We start from the raw sequence: 14,018 nt of genomic DNA on the forward strand, positions 1-14,018 counted from the left end.
CTCTGGTACTAGCAGGCATTCAGAACAACTTAATCGTTAAGTCCGCTTATCTCAGAATCAGAGTTCTTAGAGAAAGAACACAAATTTCAGACACATAACCAGGCTATCAACAACAATGGCAATGTATCAAGACAGCAGAGAATGGCAGCACTTCCTATCCCAGTCCAAAACAGCCAATGCTTCAAGTAACTTCATAAAGCTCACATTCCAAAATCAGAATCACTGAACCACACAACTAGGAGCCTCAAAAGCATTTTAGACAACACTCTCACTTTAGAGACACAGACTCTAGCCCAGGCAGAAGATCCCTTGGTTGGCCAAATGCTGGAACAGACCCTCCTCACTCAGGTCTCCTGATTTTCCTTAACAGAGCCCCCACCACACCTAAGGCTTAGTCAGGGCCTAGCTCATAAACACAGCAAGGCCAGACCTGTGTTTCTCACAACTGTTATGTTTTTACTTAGTCAGTTAACACAAGATTTTTTTTTTTTTTTTTTGTGTGTGTGTGTGTGTAGCATGTATATGTGTGTAGACATATACATATATGCATAGTACATACACACATACAACACACACATATATAGAGTCAAGAGGCTCAGTCAGTATAGCAGAGTGCTTGGTTAGGATGCAGGAAGCCATGGATTCCCTCTCTAGCCCCATATAACATGAGTGTGGTAATGCATGCCTGTAATCTTAGCACTTGAAACAGAGGCAAGAAGATCAAGAGTTTAGGTTGGGGCTAGAGAGATGGCCCAGAGGTTAAGAGCACTGGCTGCTCTTCCAGAGGACCCAGGTTTGGCTCACAGCATTCATACAGTACCTAACAGCTGTCTATAACTCCAGTTCCAGAGGATCCAACACCCTTTTATGGCCTGCACAGGTACTGCACACATATGCTACCCATATGCTACACACACATACATGCAGGCAAAAACACCCATACATGCTGTGGGATGGTCTGTATGTCAAGTGTGTTGCTGATTGGTCAATAAATAAATCAATGATTGGCCAGTGGCCAGGCAGGAAGTATAGGCGGGACAAGGAGGAGAATAAAGCTGGGAAGTGGAAGGCTGAGCCAGAGAGACACTGCCAGCCGCCACAATGACAAACAGCATGTGAAGATGCTGGTAAGCCACGAGCCACGTGGCAAGGTATAGATTTACAGAAATGGATTAATTTAAGCTGTAAGAACAGTTAGCAAGAAGCCTGCCACGGCCATACAGTTTGTAACCAATATAAGTCTCTGTGTTTACTTGGTTGGGTTTGAGCAGCTGTGGGACTGGCGGGTGACAAAGATTTGTCCTGACTGTGGGCCAGGCAGGAAAACTCGAGCTATACATACACATAAAATAAAATTAATTTTAAAAAAGAAAAAGAGAGAGAGTTCAAGGTTATCCACTGTTACAGTTAGTTTGATGCAAGCCTCTGCTATATGAGACATTGTCTCAAAAAAACAAAACAAAACAAAAAAAAAACTTGTAAGTCAAAAGGAATAAATGTTCCTAAATATAATAAAGATACTGTCTAAGAAACTATGACAAAGGGTTAGTGACTGGCAAGTCTAAATGTAGGTTTATTACCCTTCACTTACTGTTATTTAAAAGCTTTCCAAAAAAAAAAAAAAAAAAAAAAAAACCCAAAAGATTAGACACGATGGCACACACCTGTAATTTTAGCACTTGGGAAGAAGGAGAATTCTGAGTTCAAGGGCAGCCTGACTACAGAATGAGACCCTGTCTTACCACCCTACTACCCTGACAAAGAAAAACAAAGGTAGAATTCTCCTTCAGCCTTAGGTATCCTCCTCAGAGCATCATGCAGATTCTTCCAGAAAATGCTCTCAGCATATGCAGGCATTGACAGATTTAGCAAACTGCATATGGTTTTATATGCTTTTGCTTTCCCTTCATTTATCTTGAGGATTCCATATTTTGACAAGAGCTAGTCAGTATTCCTCTGTGAAGAGAGAGAGAACCCTGTAGAACATTAGTAGCAAGCAACAGGAGTGCCTTAGCCCGTGCCGACTGCCACAACTCTACTAAGTCCACAACTCTATCAAATCATTCTTCTCTAGAGAGTAAAAAAGAATTCCCTCTCACTAAAACATGCACCAAGTTCCTCTGGGCTATCATCCCAGACTCATCAGATAACCTAAACCATCTGGGGTGGCCAGGGTCAGTGGGCAAGGACAATGGGCCACGCTAATCTGACGTGAGCCTCGAGATGGCCTGCTGCTGCCATCAGCACGGTAAATAAACAGGTACTGTCAGGTCTATCAGGACCGTCACCTGCACTCTCCTCATTTGCCATCGCTCCTTCACTGGGGCTGCTCCGTTTAATGGCATTCCGGTATTTGTCCAGGATATCTTCAGCAACCTGAGCCTGTGCACTGAGCCTAGGGCTGGGCTCGTCTGCAGGGGAAAAGAAAGAGAGAATTATTTCCCTGGTTTATACCAACCCTGCTGTTAGTACGACACCAGTAGCACAATCCCAAAGGCAGATTAGGAGGTCTGACTAAAAAAGGGCACATAGCTCAGTGTTATGAGGCGCCATGCAGCTGCCTACTCAATCCCACTGCTAGGGCTAAGAGCCTTCCCAAAGCAGGAAACCAGAAGAGTCACTCCACCTCAGCACTACTGGAATTCTGCATGACTGTGTCAAAGCTCAGTGCAGAAAGGATTCTAAAACGCTTGCTCAAGTCACAGCAACCATTAATTCATGTTAACATAACTTCTACCAATGGTTTCTTTTTAGGATGGGGACAAACAGAAGAGTCTTGCTGTATAACCCAGGCTGACCTTTAACTCATTATGTAGGCCAAGGCCTAGCTTTGAGTTTGTAGTTATCCTATCTAAGCCTGCTGAGTGCAGAGACTTGAGGCATGTACCACCACACCGAAAAAGAATTTTTATATAATACTTAATCAGATGTCTCCATGCTGAAGGAGAAAAATAATTATTCAAATTTAGACCTAAATTCTTTTTTAATTTGATAAATGGCTTTCTCCATTCTTTCTCTGTGAGTTCCTCTTACATCACCTTTGAAAGCTAACATCCTATTCTATCACCCTCCATCTGTCCACGACAGTGCAGCTGTTAGGACACAGCACCTCTGTTCATACAGCATCGGCATCGCTAGAGAACCCAGGTATTCTAGGGCTGGGATGGTCCACGGGTTGCACAGAAGGCAGCTTGCCTCACTGATGGGACTGTTACCCTGACAACCAAATTAGATATCAAAAGCGCTGAGCTCACTTGCTGTCACGGTACATGCTTGTAACTCCCGCTCTTGGGAAGTGGAAGTAAGAGAATTGTGAATTCAAGGCCAGCCTAGACTACAGTGAGACTCTGTCTCAAAAAACCAAGCTAGAGACATAGCTCAGTGATTGAGACTTGCTCAACATTCACAAGGCCCTGAGTTTTATACCCAGCACTACACACACACAAGTTAGCCTACAATCTCAAACAGTAGTCATTAATCAACTACTATGGATCTTCAATACAAAATAAAGTTCTATAGTGAAACACAAACTTCTGAGACTAAGCTAGGCCAATAGGTGACCAAGCTGTCTACATTCTGGTAGAATTCCATTTGTAAAAATTCAAAAATTACATTAAAACCAATACCTATGTATGTAGTTACATATGGCAACAGCAGCTACCATTTATTGCATGGTTACCATATGCCAGTGAACTGTGCTAAGCACCTGTGTGGACACTTGCTCATCAAACAGAGAGGCATTGGCATCACACATCAGAGCAGAGCAAACAAGAGGCATGGAGATTCATGGCCTTTCATCTGCACAAAACAAGGATCTGCTATTCACGTTTCTATAAAATAACTCAAGTTATACAGATGATTCACAAAGTTGTATTTTGTAATTTTTCTTTTCGGGGGACAGGTCTCACTCTGTAGCCTACGCTGGCCTTGAACTTGAAGCAATTCTCCTGCCCCAGCCTTGTGCGTGCTGGGTTATAGGTGTGAGCACAGCTGACTTCCAAAGTCATTTAATACTGTCTACTATAACAGTGTGTCATGACAAGCGATCCATACTCTCTTGTGAACTTTCTCAAAATACAGGTGGAACCACTGCACAATCTTTTTAAGAAGTATTATTTTTGGTTATAGCTTTAAAAATACTCTTACTCTTTATTTAATATTCTGAGTGTTTTGCCTCATGTGTGCATAAGCACTACGTGCACACCTGGTGCCTGAAGAGACCAGAAGAGGGTTTCAGAGCCCTTGGAACTGGATTACAGCTGGCTGGAAGCCAGCATGTGGGTGCTGGGAACTGAACCCAGGTTATCTACAAGGGCAGCTAGCGTTCCAAACTGCTGAGCATCTCTTGAGTTCCACTGGTTATCTTTTGAGAGCTCACTAGGACTGTGAAAAGGGACAGATATAAACTGGCTAAACTCAGTCAGTTAAACTATAATGTTGCTTATTACCTCTTACTTTAATAAGCTGCTATGCAGGGCTGGGGTAGTTAGCAGGAAACTGCCTGATGGCAAGTGTAAGCCTGGGTTCAGTCCCCAGCATTGCTACACAACATAACGACAACACTATAGGCACAAAGGTATTTTCAGAGAAAAACGGTAGGAAACAAATACTTCAATAGGAAAATAGTTACACTACAGTGTAGTAGAATCAAATCGTTTTACAGCCAGTAAAAATGATTTAAAAACCAACTGTACCCAGTAGAAACTGGGAAGTGTATGAACCATGGTAAAGATAAATACACTCATACAGGTCTGATTCAGTCACAGAAAAGCCACCATGCACAAATACTGTGGAGGACTTCGATAGATAATAAAGTCAGTTGTTAGAGTGGCAGGACTTATGGCCAGGCTCATAAGGAACATCTCTTTATAACACTTCAAACTGATTTCACTGTAACCTCCAAGTGAGCATTAGTTAGGATTGGGTTGAATTTCTCCAATAAGAAAGCTAAGCTTCTTTAATCAGACCCAAAGAAAATGAACTATTTATGAAAAGAAAAAACAAAAACAAAAACTTTACTCAGTTTCTAATCTCATCAAGAAAAATATTATTTCCCAAAGACCTAACAACTTAGAGTTTCTTCAAAGTCCTTAATTAAACAATGTAATTCAGCTTGTGTACACTGCAGTACTCCTCTCTGTCCTCCTTTTTTCAAGACAGAGTCTCACTCTGTAGCTCTCTGGCTGGCCTGGAACTAACTCACTATGTAGACCAAGTTGGCCTTGAGCTCCGGCCTCTGCCTCTTCAGTGCTGGGATTAAAAGGGTGTGCCAGAATTCTCAGTGAAATAGATGTACTTCTAACAGCAGGAACTGGGACACAGGAAAATATACAAATACACTGCCCAAAAGACATCTTTTCAAGACAGTGTTTTCAACTCTTCCCAACCACACTGGCATGTTGCAGCAAACAGCAGGCCATATGTGATTTGATTTAATACCCATAGTACCTAGTACAGTTTCTGGCAAGACACAGATAATCAACAAGTATTTGCTGACCGAATAGGACAGGCTGGGCTGCTCTCAGCAGGGAATGGTGGCCTATCTACCTGTCTCCTGCTGCTCATACCCTTTATTATAGGAAAGTTACTGTATCAAATAAAGCAGGGCTGCCGAACGATGGTAGCACACGCCTTTAATCCCAGCACTCGGGAGGCAGAACCAGGCAGATCTCTGTGAGTTCAAGGCCAAACTGGTCTACAGAGCGAGATCCAAGACGGGCACCAAAAGTACACAGAGAAACCCTGTCTCGGAAAAAAAAACCAACAATAAATAAATAGATGGATGGATGGATAGATAGATAGATAGATAGATAAATTAATAAAGTGGGTACACTTGACATGCACAACTAGACATTAGAATATGCATCAAAATGGATGCTCCATGTTCTTAAGACCTATTCCACTTTTGTTCCCTTTGGTTTTTCAAGACAGGGTTTCTGGCTGTCCCAGAACTCACATTTATAGACCAGGCTGGCCTCAAATTCACAGAGATTCACCTGCCTCTGCCTCCCAAGTGCTGGCATTAAAGATGTGCGCCACCACTGCCCAACTGACCTATTCCATTTTAAATTTAAAAGCTTCATTATAACTTAGTAGGGCGGGAAGATAGCACATTTTAAAATTAAGAAAAAAAGAAGTGAGAAGAGAACGTCTCTCTAGATGCTCTACAGAATCTAAGGCTCAATGAACAGATATCACATTCAAAACTGGTCATCTATGCTAGCGCTGGCGCTCTGCCTGAAGGTACCAAAGAAGCTGCGGAATTTGGGTGTTGGATAAGGAAGACCCTAAAGCTCTGCCATGGATGAGAGAGCAGTTATAACGGTTCAAGCTGTAAAAAAATTAGTGACGCCTTTAACTTTTACTACAATGGTTGGCATTTGTGATACTGTCTGAACAAATACTTTAATCAAACTAGAGCAAACTATAGATGGAAATAAACTTAGTATCCTACGATCAGCGTTAGAGAAAACTGTCCAACCAATGGTCCAGAGAGATGGCATGCAGGGCACTAGAGCAGCACCCCGCGCTCGCTCCAACAGTCCCGTGGCATCGTCCCCTGGGTGGTGAGCTGTCAGGCAGGCCTTGTCAGAAACAGGCTATGGTAATGAGGATGGTGATGGCAGTGGTGGTCTGTAGGAAGAGCACACCAAGACCCACTGTGGCCCTAGGGGGAACCACAGAGCCATGAAGAACATACTCCCCACCGTACACACACAGACACACTCTTCTAAAAAGGCAATGCTTATGGCATCCAAGAAAAAGTGTTATGAAATATGTGCTCTGGGAATGAAGGAGCCAGGAAGCCCATGGGTCTACAAACCTGTGAGTGTTGAGAATCTGTCAGGCCCCAGATCATCTTTGTCTTTTTCTTGTTTTTCTTTCTTTCTAAATGGTATAGGAGCTGGAAATTAAATAAAGTCAGTAGTGTGACATATAACATACTGCACTCCTCGGAAGTTAACTGGTGTGCCAACATTTCTAAGTGCAAGGAGGTTGAAATTCTAAAAGCTAAGAAATCCCAAGCGTCAACTGATAATCATTCTTCGAATAGCATCAAAGGTTCTTAAGGAAGCTTTCGGACTCTACTGTGAAGTCATCTGCCATAGAGAGAATGATTCACGAGGATCCACTGAGAAATCAAAACCATGGCCTCTTAACCTCGCCAAGAGAACACCTCAGCATCGCTGTCTCACTCCCTCCTTCCCTTACGTGGGCTGGAGCACAGGCAGAAGCAGGTCTCAGCTCCTGAGGGCAGAAGAAGCGTGGGAAAAGGTCTCCAACTTTTGAGTGATCTCTTCTTCCAGGAGGAGACATTTTTGCCAACTCAATCAATGCGAGGCTATTCACTAAAAATAAATGTATACAACTACCTTCCAAAATAGACACTAGCTACATCTGTAGGGCACCTAGACATGAAAAGCTTAGCTCTGTTCCAGGAACATCAAAGTGCTATTCAACACTAAGATAACAGTAACAATAGCATGCCAACAGTCCTCCATGTTTACTGACAATGACTGGCACGATTTCCATGTAGGACACCACTGCCACTTCCACAAAGAACAGGACATCTTAAAGCCCTGCCAGAGCATTCTTCTCAGTGAAAGCATCTCTACACTTGCACACGACTAGAAACAGGCCCAGCAACATGACAGAGACATGGCGAGACTGGAGACTCCAAAGTCGTATGAGATTACCTTTAGGCATAGCGGACACGAAGCGCTTTCTCCACCAAGGCCTGCTCCTGTCTGACCTCTCATCGTCGCTGTCCTTGCGCTCTTCAGCCTGCAGAGAGAGTCTGATGCTTTACTGTGAGTTCAGCAGCAGGAGAAGTGCCATGAAAAGGATCGCAGTAAGTCTGTAGGCCAATCCTATTGGCCTTAGAACAAAGCTGTTCTTTTGGAGCTATTAGCGGGGCAGGAGAATAGTGCTAGGGATGAAACTCAGGGCACCCTTCCACTAAGCCACATTCCCAGCACAGAAAACTACTAATGCCTGCCAGGCACCCTCTGGAATGCGGAAGAATACCCTTCAGGTCAGGCTGATGTGCAGGAGGGTAGGCGCTGTCTCTAAACTGCTAGGAAACCGAAGGTCTAACCCAGGAACACCTACAAAGGAAGTCTAAGAGCTTCCTTCTAGGTAGAGATCACTGAGAGAAACAAGTGCTTATCAGGTACCAGCTCTGGGTTCAATCCTCAGCACAAAAGCAAAGCAAAACAAAAGAGGCAACTTAGTCAACGCAGTGAATTCTAATGAGGGCAGAGAGGATGTGGTGCGGCAATAGCAATCTGGTGTGTCAGAACCCAGCATGAGAACAGATCCCTCCATCCTCTCAGCGCCTGAGAAAACGGCTCCTATTATGGGGGTGGGGTGGGGGGAGGAGTTGTTAGTTATTGTTTTGAGACAGGGTCTCAACCTGTAGCCCAGGCTGACCTCTTCCTCAGCAATACTCCTATCTCAGCCTCCCAATTACTGGAATGTAGGCATGAGCTACCATGCTCAGCTCTTAAGTCCTTTTTTTTTTTTCCCCCTTTTGCTGGGTCTCACAGTGTAATCCCTGGCTGTCCTAGAACTCACTTTGTAGACCAGGCTGGCCTTGAACTCACAGAGATCTGCCTGTCTCTGCCTCCCGAGTGCTGGGATTATACAGGCTGTCCTAAGTCCTTTTTATAGATGAGAAACAAGAAGCTAAATGAGACGACCCTCCTCAAGGTCCACAGCTTACATGTGGCCCAGCTGCCCATCAAACTTTGACCTGCCCAGCCTCTGATACAGTTACCATCAATTCAACTCTGTTCACACTGCAGGACAGGGCAGTAACTCTATCTCTAGCCTATGTGACCACAGAAGTCTCTTAGTTTCCATCTTTTCATGTACTGAATTGGCTGTTGGGGCAGGTGCCTGTTCTCTGCCCACCAGTCCACTCTTTTTTTTTTTTTTTTTTTTTTTTTGGTTTTTCGAGACAGGGTTTCTCTGTGTAGCTTTGCGCCTTTCCTGGAACTCACTTGGTAGCCCAGGCTGGCCTCGAACTCACAGAGATCCGCCTGGCTCTGCCTCCCGAGTGCTGGGATTAAAGGCGTGCGCCACCACCGCCCGGCTTCCACCAGTCCACTCTTATTCTGTACTTTCTTCTCTGCAATTCATTGTCTTCATTTCTACTTAGAAGGAAATATTTCTTCAAAGGCTTCGTGTGAATGGAGAAGATACAATTACTACTGAAAGCACTTAACAACAGGTAATTTCTCCAATCAGAGAGATCAGGGTTTATGTAGCAGGAGTTAGAGGGGAGGCTTAAATGTTTATCTACATGTTTATACACCTGAGGAATAACAAAAGCAAGTTTCTCACCATGGGGAGTTAAAGTGTGGGAGTGGGAGGGAAGCAGAGTAAACTGTTTTTTTCTAGACTGAAACTGAATCCTCGGTGTCCAGTCACTGTTTTCTCTACGCCAAGAAAGGCAGCTAAAGTAGAAACAGAGGTAACTGTACACACCTACAGACACACACATACTCCCTAGTCCTACCCCTTGCAAGGTCTGAGAGCAGCACCGTGCATGCCACAGAAGTAAGTTCTGACTTAACTTCTAAAAACTAGTTTGACCAAAAGCACCTAAAGACCCTTGGAGAAAAAGCTAACTTCAGAAATAGACAGAGAATACACCATAGGAGCTGAGCAGTTAGGAGTACCGGTTGGACCAGGTTCCATTCCCAAAACTCCTATGTTGGCTCACAACCATTTGTAACTCTAGGCCTAAGGGACCTGATGCCCTTTTCTGGCCTCTGCAGGTGCTGTATGTACATGGTACATAGACAAACATTTGGACAAACACTTATACACATAAAATAAAAATAATCTCAAAATAATTAAAGGGAAGAAAATTGGCCAAGACAAAACTGAACCGTCAGCAGAGTGAAAGTGTAAAAAGACACGGTGACAAGCAACACATACACTGTTGAGTCCTGCTGCTAGAAATTAAGGTGAGTCAGGCTCAGTGGCTCACTTGCACTCAGAAGGCTGAGGCACAAGAATTATCACAAGTTCAAGATCACCTGGTCTATATACTAAGTTCCAGGTAACCTTGGGCTACATAATGAGATCCTGTCTCAAAAAACAAGAACAACAATAAACCAACAAAACAAATGAAAAGAATGTAATGCTGGCAAATGGGGAGGGGTAGTTGGGGTGAGCATTTCAGAGTGCTGATGGGAATTACATGCAGGACAATGTGTTACTTATTGGAAACTCACTACTAACACAACAAAGAGGGAGAAAAGAACCAGGGGGAAAACTTACTCTTAAATGAGGAAGAAGTGTTTTGTCTTCCCAACTTTATGACTTTCAAATAAAAAATGATACACCTGATTTAACCATCTCAAAAGAGTACTGTGAGTCAGTCCTACGTGTCCTTAGACACAAAACTGCTTAGAGAAAAGTTGTTGCAAAAGGCAAGACTATTACAGAACCAAGTTGTACTGTATCTATCCAATGGATGACTAGACTGACAGGTTTTTTTTCTCCTTTTTTTTGAGACAGGGTTTTCTCTGTGTAGCCCTGGGTGTCCTGGAACTCGCTCTGTAGACCAGGCTGGCTTTGAACTCACAGAGATCTGCCTGCTCTGCCTCCCAGATGCTGGGATTAAAGGTGTGCACCACCACCGCCCAGCATGACAGATCATTAGTCGTCCTTAATCTTGAGTTCACAGTCCACGTTTCATTTCAGACATCATGGGAACCCCGTCAGATAGAACACTGACCTGGCCATAATATGAAAACTCTACATGGCTAGTGTCCCATACCTCTCCTCTTGAAGAGTCCTTACTCGGGGAAGAAGATGACGAGTGAGGCGCGGCCACCAAAGAAGTAGCACCGCTGGCAGCCGCTGGAGGGAGCTCATCATTTCCTGGACGGCGGTTCCAGCTGGGGTCGCTCATGGGCCGCCGGACAGAAGACACTATGTCAGAGCTCCGGCTGCGAACCAGTCTCTCGGGGTAAGAGTGCCTCTGTCTGAATGCCTCCATTTCAGCTGCAGTTAAGACGTGAGAACCAAAGCTGGGCAGCCTGGCCTCATTTCCTCCCACTGCTCCTTCCAAGATTGGAGGATCCGGGGGCGGATGCGAGGGCCGGGCATAGTGAACCTTCGGCCTTACCACAGCAGAGGCCCCTGTAACACAGCAAAGCAGCTTTGTAGACCAGACACAGCTACTCGACAAAGGCACTAGCCACAGGTTTGCACATCCTGCCTGTTGAGGACAGGAGTCCACAAGCTTACCATCATGTGAAGCCAGAGGATCAAACATGGCAAGCAGAGACTCTGACTGAGAGGGAGGAGAGGTCAGCTGGTGGGGGCCTACAACAGAAGGCAAACCATGAGATCAAGCTAGATGCAGACAGCGCATCCCACACTGAAGAAGGCACTGGTACTCTTCCAGTTTTTCTCTCTTGATTAGTTAGAACTTGAGAAGCATACCAGAAATAAAAGAAACAAATGAGTATCAAATTCTGATTACCCCGCCCGTGGTGGCCCATGCCTTTAATCCCAGCACCTGGGAGGCAGAGGCAGGAGGCTTGAACTCTGTGAGTACAAGACTAGCCTGGTCTACAGAATGGGTTCCAGGACAGCTGGGGCTACAGAGAAACTCTGTTTGGAAAAACAAAGAAAAACAAAAAGCAAAAAAATTACCCCACATTTTAATCTGCATGTAAGGATTTTCACTACATGTAGAGGGTACAGCACCCATATGCTTATTAACATGATAGACAAATACAGATGCTGTTAGGTTAGTTCGAAGAACACAACCACAAGACTGCAACCGTGTTTTTCATAATGGCTCAAACTCTCAGAGACTCACCTCCCCCACCTACAAAAATAAGCAATACTATCTAAAGAAGAGGTAATTTGAGAACTGTGAATTTGGAAAGTGTAACATTGCTGTCAGCAAATGACTTCATTTTAAAAACTGTAACTTCTAAATGTACTATTTTAGGCTACAGAGCCCCCCACTCCCAAAAAGACACCCTTAAGCATGTCTTAACACAACTAGAAATATTAAAATAGATAAACATCCAGAGACTAAAACTTTCTCCATTCATAGATTTCCTTATTTCAAATTTAGAATATGAGCATTTAATGCCTCAAGCACACAGTGACAAGCTATGCTTGAGCGCTGTACTAACTGATGAAATACCAGCAGGATATGATCTTTGTTGTTAGTGCTTTGTAGCGTTTTTTTTACATTATTTACTTTTATTTTATGTGTATGAGTGTTTTGCCTGTGTGTATGTCTGTGTATGCAATGCCAACACAAGCCAGAAGAGGACATTGGATCCTCTTGGAACTGGAGCTAGAGATACTTGTTAGCTGCTATGTGGGAGCTGAAGGTCTAGCTCCTCTGGAAGGGCAATCAGTGCTCTTCACCACTGAGACATCTCCCCACTTCGGGTTTTGTGAGACAGTTCCCAATATGTAGCCCCGGCTGACCTGGAACACACTCTGTAGACCAGGCAAGTCTCAAACTCACAGAGATCCACCTGCCTCCACCTCCCGAGTGCTGGGATTATAAGGCAAGTGTCACCAGGCAAGGCTATGATATGATCATTTTAAAAAGCCATTCTCTCTCCCACTACTTACCATGGGCTATGTCATCCATGTCTGGACTAGTTACAGAATCTTTACCCCCAAAATCAGAGCTGCACTCAGATCTCAGGTCTTCAATCTTATTGGGAATATCCTCTGATGTAGCACTTATACCTTTGAAAATACAGCAAAAATAAATATGTAAATAAATAAACTGCAAGAACAGAGTAGTTACACAAAATTATATGAAGTTTGGAGAAATTCTTTCTCAAACTTTATATATTCCAGTTCTATACATGTGAATTGCTGAGTACTGTGAATTTATCATATTGTTGTTCAAATATACTTATCTTACTTTATACAACATATTCAGAATTATACCTAAATATTGTAGCAGAAACTACCAACATCATCAAGAGTTGTAGAGGAACAGTTCATCCACTGTTTCAATAGGCTGTAAAAGCCACACAACAAATTCTCCAAGACTATGGAGGCATAGAATTAATTTTGTTCCCTGGAGACTACTGAGCTTTTAAATAAAACATCTCTCTTGGGGATGGAGATGCAGCTCAGTGATAGAGAACTTGACTAACATGCCCCAGTTCTGGGTTCAACAGCTAGTACCATCCCATAAAACAACAACAACAAAGCCCATTATCTCATTGGTAACACTTTATAAATATGGAGTAGGGATGCCTTCAAATTCCTAGTCCTTAAAACAAGACAGACATACCGGACACAACACTGAGGCCTGGTGTGCTGGGGCGGGAACTGACCTCCCTGACATCCGTATCATCAGACGTGCTGCCCAGTCCAGAACAGCTCTCCAGCTCCTGGAGACGCTCCTCCTGTTTTAAGTCTGGAGCCTCTAAACAGAAGACAGGAAGAGTCACCTAGTGATTCAGTGAGCATGAAAATTTCAGCGTTTGTGACTCAAACATACAAGCTCTTAGGGAGTAAAGAGATTTCTAAGTCTCAGCTACCAAGCAAAGGTAGTTAGATCAGGATTTAAAGAAAGCAAGGTTATGATTTTCCCTTGATATAAAGTCACTTTGTTTTGTACAGATAACTATTCTAGACATCTCTAAAAAAAGAAAGAAAAAACACATTCTTGGTTAACATGCCAACTGTATAAGAAAGCACAGAATAGCTTAGCATTGCATCAATCTGTCTACGTTTTAATGTTTTCAAAAGCACTTTAAGGGCTGGATATGGCTCAGTAGTTAAGAGCACTAGCTGCTCTTCCAGAGATCCTGAGTTCAATTCCCAGCACATGGTGACTCACAACCATCTATAATGGGATCTGATGCCCTCTTCTGGTGTGCATGAAGACAAAGCATTCATGTACATAAAATATAAAAGTACATCTAAAAAAAAAAAATTAGTTCATTGTGAAGCTCAAAACCACATTTGGGCTGGAGGAATGGCTTAGAACTTAAGAGCAC

At 43.5% G+C, this 14,018-nt stretch overlaps 1 protein-coding gene across 7 annotated transcripts in view; it reads right to left on the reverse strand.

Moving 5' to 3' along the window:
- Nucleotides 1-14,018, reverse strand: part of Gapvd1 (GTPase activating protein and VPS9 domains 1) — a 74,803-nt gene that overhangs the window by 12,632 nt on the left and 48,153 nt on the right. For 4 of the 7 annotated variants that reach the window (XM_059260130.1, XM_059260128.1, XM_059260127.1 and 1 more), the window contains 7 exons: nt 13,307-13,441; nt 12,628-12,747; nt 11,269-11,346; nt 10,796-11,160; nt 7,698-7,785; nt 6,824-6,904; nt 2,289-2,411 (listed from right to left, as the gene is read on the reverse strand). In XM_059260130.1, coding sequence (XP_059116113.1) covers nt 2,289-2,411; nt 6,824-6,904; nt 7,698-7,785; nt 10,796-11,160; nt 11,269-11,346; nt 12,628-12,747; nt 13,307-13,441 — 990 coding nt within the window. The remainder of the gene's footprint in view (nt 1-2,288; nt 2,412-6,823; nt 6,905-7,697; nt 7,786-10,795; nt 11,161-11,268; nt 11,347-12,627; nt 12,748-13,306; nt 13,442-14,018) is intronic. The other 3 variants (XM_059260132.1, XM_059260131.1, XM_059260129.1) reach the window with 1 other exon arrangement.

This window comes from Peromyscus eremicus, chromosome 4 (assembly GCF_949786415.1).
Source record: "Peromyscus eremicus chromosome 4, PerEre_H2_v1, whole genome shotgun sequence".
NCBI lineage: Eukaryota > Metazoa > Chordata > Mammalia > Rodentia > Cricetidae > Peromyscus > Peromyscus eremicus.